This window comes from Cystoisospora suis (assembly GCF_002600585.1).
Source record: "Cystoisospora suis strain Wien I chromosome Unknown contig_4751, whole genome shotgun sequence".
Taxonomy (NCBI): Eukaryota; Apicomplexa; class Conoidasida; order Eucoccidiorida; family Sarcocystidae; genus Cystoisospora; species Cystoisospora suis.
This window is the reverse complement of record NW_027157543.1, coordinates 3,158-9,630: the sequence shown is the minus strand read 5'-3', so window position 1 is coordinate 9,630 and position 6,473 is coordinate 3,158. Positions and strand designations below refer to the sequence as shown.

General features: G+C 47.3%; 1 protein-coding gene across 1 annotated transcript; it reads left to right on the top strand.

Annotated features, from left to right (window-relative positions):
- Positions 1 to 85: 85 nt before the first annotated feature.
- On the top strand, positions 86 to 6,394 carry CSUI_008473 (phosphorylase family protein; the record flags this gene model as incomplete). The annotated part of the gene is made up of 3 exons (XM_068068605.1): positions 86 to 3,278; positions 4,540 to 4,680; positions 6,275 to 6,394. Coding segments are annotated over exons 1-3 (1,992 nt in total), but the record flags the coding sequence as incomplete, so codon positions are not given.
- Positions 6,395 to 6,473: the final 79 nt, after the last annotated feature.

Here is a 6,473-nt window from a genome sequence, read left to right as displayed (position 1 = left end):
GCGTCAGTTCCATGCATGTGTGATCCCTGAGAAATCTATAGTTCAGGCTTCTAGCACAAACGGAGTAGAGCAGCTTTCCGTGCCCCTGCAAGATAAGGGTGTGCTCCGTAGCAAAGGCAAGAATCCGGTTTAGTTTATAGAGTTCCTTCACACCACCCACAAAGAACGTTCGCAATGAGGTACTGCGTCACGCCACCCTACCTTCACCGCTCCCGTCTTCAGAAGCATGGGAAGTAGCCAAAAAAGGGACGGATCGCTTCAAGAGTCTTTCACCACTCAGATCAGGCGAGAGTCGCGCTAATAACTCAGAACTGTTGAGGCAATTCGCTCGGAAGACCTCGTGTAGGGCAGCCTACAGTTCCTAACTGTATTGTGAAGTCTCATATCCCGCGCCGGTCATCACTTCGATCTAGGCCATGTGCAGTGAGGATGTACACACCTGACACCGAGGGGGACCAAAAGTCAATCGTATACACGATACAAACTTGTTCTCTTTCATGTCCCGTGGCGTCGGTGTCTTTTTAGGTGTCGATGACCATTTCCATCCCCGGTAGTTCCGCCCTACCCAGGTTGACAGGATCACTGTACGGGGCATTGTTCGGTTTTACCATTCTTTCACCCTTGGGAAACAGGCACTCATGCTTGGTGATATTCTTCCGTTCACCTATGCTTGCCGGACGCCCCATCCGCTGTGATTGGCTTTTTCGCACGTTCCCATCGACTTTTACTCCTGTGGAAGGATCTGTTTAATGGAGGGTCACTCTCGTGACGCACTGGGCCACGTGTTCAACGGCTCCATCCCCGCTTCTTTGTTCGTGCCCATCTCTGGCGTCGACACTTCAGCTCGCCCGTTTCCGTGAGATATATCCCGAGACTCCTTGTTCCGGGTGCCGTATCCTGCTTCCCTTCTTCAGCTATTTCACTGCGACTTCCAACAAGGTCTACTTCGCATCACGAACTGAGGGGAATAACATTCGATCCTTCGTAGCTACCCGTCTGAAATCCTTATACGCTATGGTGTACGGAGGCTTTGTCCCTACGGAAACTGACTAGGCTGCAGCAGTCTTCTCATCGCCATTTCATCCCCCGTTCTGGCCGGCTTTAGTTATGGGTCCATTCTGTTTCCTGAAAGGCAGCGGCACAACGAGAAGAATTCAGAAGAGCAGCGATAGTGTATACGTTAAACAGGCTTTCAAACGTCGAGATGCTACAGGCGGGTTTCCGGTCGTGGTCAGGACCATCCACAGCCTCAGTGGAGGATCACGTCTTTCACCAGTATGCAAGAGAGAAAGCCTATCATTTCTGTCCGTGGACTGACCACTAGCCGCCGAAAAACAGGTTCTCGCGAGGGATGCTACCACCCTGAGCTGCCGCAAAGTCTGGTTGTTTGCTTCCGCAGCTGAGGCGTAATCGCTGGATTTCCAGTCTTGACAAGAAAGTTTGTCACAAAAGGTACGCAGCACTCAGAGGCTGTCGCTAATCTGAAGAGTGCCTTTCAACTGCGGAATGATTTACAAGAGTTCGTCACAGAAAAGCAACAACCAACATGTCACGCGTGTTGAATGAGACCGCTGGTTTTGCTGGCCAGAACAACATGCCAGCGGTTTCCCGTTCAGCGTCGTCTCGAACAAAACCGACGCACCAGTCTCCATCAATACCAGACGCATCTCAGCAGAGCACCATGGGACGTACTAAAGACAGCTTTTATCAAACAACAAGCGGCAGCTATGGAGATGGCTCTGCCGCTGACACCCTTAAAACTCCTGTTGCATCGGGTGGGACAAAGCGAGGCACTCGTAGTGGACTCCATCACCCTGAGGTTGGTACACCTTGCAGCCACGATGGTAGAAATCGACGAGACATGGCCAGTTCATATATCTCAGACTCAGCCGATTCAACTGTGAAGACTCCATCGAACGGAATAAAAGACGACACAGCATCATTCCACAGCTTTATCGGGCGAAACGCGATAAGCCGAAAGACCAGCGGAAATGGTCTTTCCGGTAGGGCCAACGTGGATGCTCCAAGCGATTTTCGTATGCTGGGTCGATTGGATGATCCGAGACGCGAAAACGGGGGGTCGGTACGGAGAATGTCGTCGGGGGTTGAGACAGCAGGAGAACTAGCTGGGAGTAGCCCTATCGTTGCCGACACTGTAACCCAGCGAGGGACTGCAACGCGCCGTCGAAGTCATCGTGAAAGCGACCAGAACGACAAGAGCTTAGGAACTCCCGGCATACAGAGGAACCCTGACGAATACACTAGAGAACTGAGTCACAGCAGCAGCAATGTAGGAGGAAGGAACTTTGCTGAACCTTCTCAAAGCCGGAGTGAAAAGCATCACTCCTTGCGAACTAGATCACATGGTCGCGGTGATGATTACTCCCCGCCTCACCACGAGTCATTAGGGGGGGATCATCGAACCAGAGGAAGTCCTCGCACACACACCGGCTCAAGTTTGCCTCGCTTGCATAGCGTAGAATCTCCTGGTCAATCGGTGGTACACACTTCTGGTAGGAAGAGTGACCGCGTCTTCAGCAGTCAGAAAAGCAACACAGGAAACCGTACAACTACCAACGAAGACCCTTCCTTTCACAGGAGATTGAGTTCTCGGAAGTTTTCTTCTTCTGATCACCTACAGACCGAGGGCAGCAGCGATAAAAGATATATGGATGTTGCTGAATTGTTTCCGGAGACTGCTGGATTGTCTCAAGATCCAGGAGCCATAGGTACTTCCGGAGGGAACGTTCGGCGACGAGATAGCCGACCTTCAGAGAGTGCTGGTCAGGTGTACGTACACCCGAATCGTTCCGGTGCCGGCGCCTCCTTGACAGAGGTGACCCAGACCAATGACATGCAAGCCAGCAAGAGAAGCAAAAGCCGCGCTGGATCAAGCACGACAAAGAATGACAGTACAAACAAGTGGATGAATAGCAGTAGTAATAGTAGCTTAGATCACTATTTGGAGACATACCACCCCCACGACAGCACGGAAAAGCGAAGTAGTCGTGAGGTAGGATCGAGATGGAGAGAAGAAGGGGGTGATGAAAGTGTAAGAAGTACGAAGGGCCGCCGGGCTTCTTCAACTAGTCGTCCTGACAGGACAGATGGAACTCTTTTCTCTGGAAAGACTTCGGAAGAGAGATCACATAGTAAAAGTAAATCCTCGTCAAGCCAAGCCAAAGGGAGCCGAGAGAGCGGCGGCTTCTTTGTCGGAGATTCTCTTCCTGTTCTTAGAGATGCTCTGCTTCTACCGGAAGGCCGGGTGTACCACTTAGGTGAGTTGTCAATAGATAGGAAACTCCTGAGCGGCTTCTTCTCTCCGGCTATGGTCAGTTATTCCACATACTCCTCATATCTTCTTATCTTCTCTCTCTCTCTCCATCTATGTCGACTGACCTGTGTACCTCTATATAATATCCTTCTATTGACACGTCTCTCATCCTTTCACCGGGGTATCGAAGGAAAAACGTGAAGTGTCCGTCGGGATGTCGATTCTCCACCTTGCCTTGGGATCGGTGGTGTGTCAATACTCTTTGACAAGTTTCTTTCTGATAACGAAAAGAAAACTTCTCTTTCTTTTCCTTTTTCTTTCTCTCTTCATCGCACACCTACCCCTGTCGATTGACGTTTGCTTCTCGCCCCCTTCTCTTGCGATATCGACACGAAAGAATAGAGAGATATCTACACAGACAGACAGACTAACGATAGGCAGGCAGATAGACTGAAGACAGGTAGATACACAAATAGATTGAAGATAGATCAAACACCCCAGAAAACTAATAGATAGGTACATCGTTAGGAAGGCTAATGACGGATAGACAGTTAGGCAGATTAGGGAAAAGTTGGTAGATCACCAGGTTGAAGATAGCCTGATCGGTTACCTCTGTAAAGAGTCAGATAAAGAAGGACCTTCCTTAATGTATCTTCTGTTTCCTCCCCTCTCTATCTGTCTACCGCTTTTCTTTATTCGCGGCATTTTTGCTTCTTCTTCACACGGATTGGTATCAAGCTTCCTTGTAGCGAGTTATGGAGGACGCTAGAGCATCAAAGAAGAGAAAAGAATATAGCAGGTTACACCTCTTCTCTCTTTCCTGTTGGCCACAGAGATTTCTGAAGCTATCTGTCCTTTCTTTCGAAAGTGTGGAGCTGTTCAGTTTCAGCTTCATGTCTTCTTCTCGAGTTACACCCCCCTACCACTCCTAAGCTTCTTTGCGATGAAAGGAAGAAGAGGAAGAAGTCCTTCCTTCTCTCTCGGATGGCTCGGTCCTTTCCATCCTTACCTCCCGATCGGTTGACTGCCTTGATCTGTACGAATCCAAATGGAAGCTCTATGTCTCTCTCTGTATGCGGAGAACTTCATCTCCATCTTTCCTTTCTAGTGCAGGTGATACATACACATAGAATGTTTTCTTCCCTCTTCTACTTCCTCTTCTTTTTCTTTTCCTTCAGTTTTGCAACACTTAGATCGAGGAATATGTCAGTGTGCTGATCTTCTTCTTCTTCATCTTCTTTTCTTTCTCGATGTTTTGTTTTCAGGTGTACGTCGAGGAGAAGTTCATAATCGCATTCTTACAGTGGGCCATAGTGGGAGAGCAGACCTCCTTGCAGAAAGTCTTCTGGACTCGAATAGAAGTCTCTTAAGCTTAACAAGCTCACGCTTCTTTAGAATTCATTCAGGTATCTTCTCATCTTCCTTACTCTTCGTTGTCCTCGTCGCTCCTCGTTCTTCATTCTCCTTCTTCTACATAGCCCAGAAATCACTCTCTATCTCTATCTCTCTGTCTGTCCCTCTTTCTTTCTCTATCTCTCTCAATGCATGGATGTCTGCGGATTGTATATACACCGTGAAGAGAAAAGCGAAGGAGTACTTGAAGCGGAAGAACGTTTGATTAGCTAGCTAGATAGTTAGTAAGTGAAGGTCTGAGTAGCTAGGAAGTCGGTAAGGAAGCAGGTTTCCTTCTCTTTCCTTCGCTGTCTTCTTTATACATGATGCGTTTGACTTTTTCTCTCTTTCACAGTCTAGAAGGAGTAGAAGTAGGAGAAGATTCTCCTAGGAATGCCTCCATCAGTGCTTTTTCTCTTTCTTTTGTTTTGATTCCTGTATTGAGATGACTTTGCTTTTCTTACTTCTCTAAAGTATCGCAACGAGGAGTGTCTCCTTTTCTTCACTCGCGAATGAGCTAGCATTCACCGAAGCAAGCGTCTTCTTTTCCCATGAGACAATCGACGGATGGATGTATCGATTGTCTCTTGTCTTTTCTCTAGTCACACACACAGAGATTACCTTCATTTCACTGCACTGTTAGTAGACTGTCCTTTTCTCTTCCCCCCTTCTCTTCTATTTCACACTTCGCCAGACGCCTCAACAACTACTGGCACCTACCTACACTCAGAGAGTGCTCTTTCATAGATTTTCCTTAGTCTATCCTCTGCTTTTCTTCGAATCGCCTGTCTATTGTACTACTTCTTTCTGCTCTATACACTCAGAGACCGAAAGAAAAAGATAGGCGATAGCGCTCGAAAAGAGCACAATAAGGAAAAGAAAGTACTTCTTTCTTGGCAAGCTGTTGCGTCTCTGTTTCTTTCTATCTCTGAGTTTGAAAGGCTTCATCGAGAAGCAGGAAAACAAAGAGTCGACTCAGTAGCGAGAAGAGACTCTTTCTTCTTGTAGACAGCCGAGCAAGAAGCTCAATATCTGACGCCAGGCCTTCAACAAGAAGATCCCTCACAACTTTGAAGGACACATAGATACATACACACACGTCATAGCATCTGGGTAGGCGGGACACCTTAGGTATACATCTATCTATACTCAGAGAGAGATAGATAGATCGATCAAACCAAGATAGGCAGATAGACTAAAGACAGTTAGATAGATAGACTGAAGATTTATGTACACAGCCTAAAGGTAGATAGATAGAGAGGTGTTCACGTTCTACATCCTACATGTTAAGGCAGATATCTATACATATATCTATGTGGATGCATAGGTATGTATATTCGTGGCATTCTCTCTTCAGATAGATCGTAGAAGAGGGAGTGAGGTTTATATCTGGAAAAGGTAAAATGAAAGAGGGAAGAGGCTGAAGGTCAAAAGCTTCAATCAAGGTGTATGTACACTGGACAGCTGGTCTGTCTCCTCTCTTGTCTATCCCCTCCTCACCCTTGATCTGAATGAAATCTCGATTCTTTTCGCAAGGTGTCTAGACACAGCTATGATGGGTATCTACTTTCTTTCCTTCTTTCCTTTTCTGCGTCCGTTCTTGTGTAGGATCATATAAAGGAGTGAAAGTGTCTATAGTAGCTATTGGTATGGGAGCTCCTATGGTTGAGCTACTCATGCGTGAAGTTTCATACATCACCGATGGACCCCTCGCTGTCGTCAGATTAGGTAAGGATCCACACTCGACCAATCACTTCTGCGAAACCAAGGCCCAAGGAAGATCTACCTACCTATCTATCTTTAATCT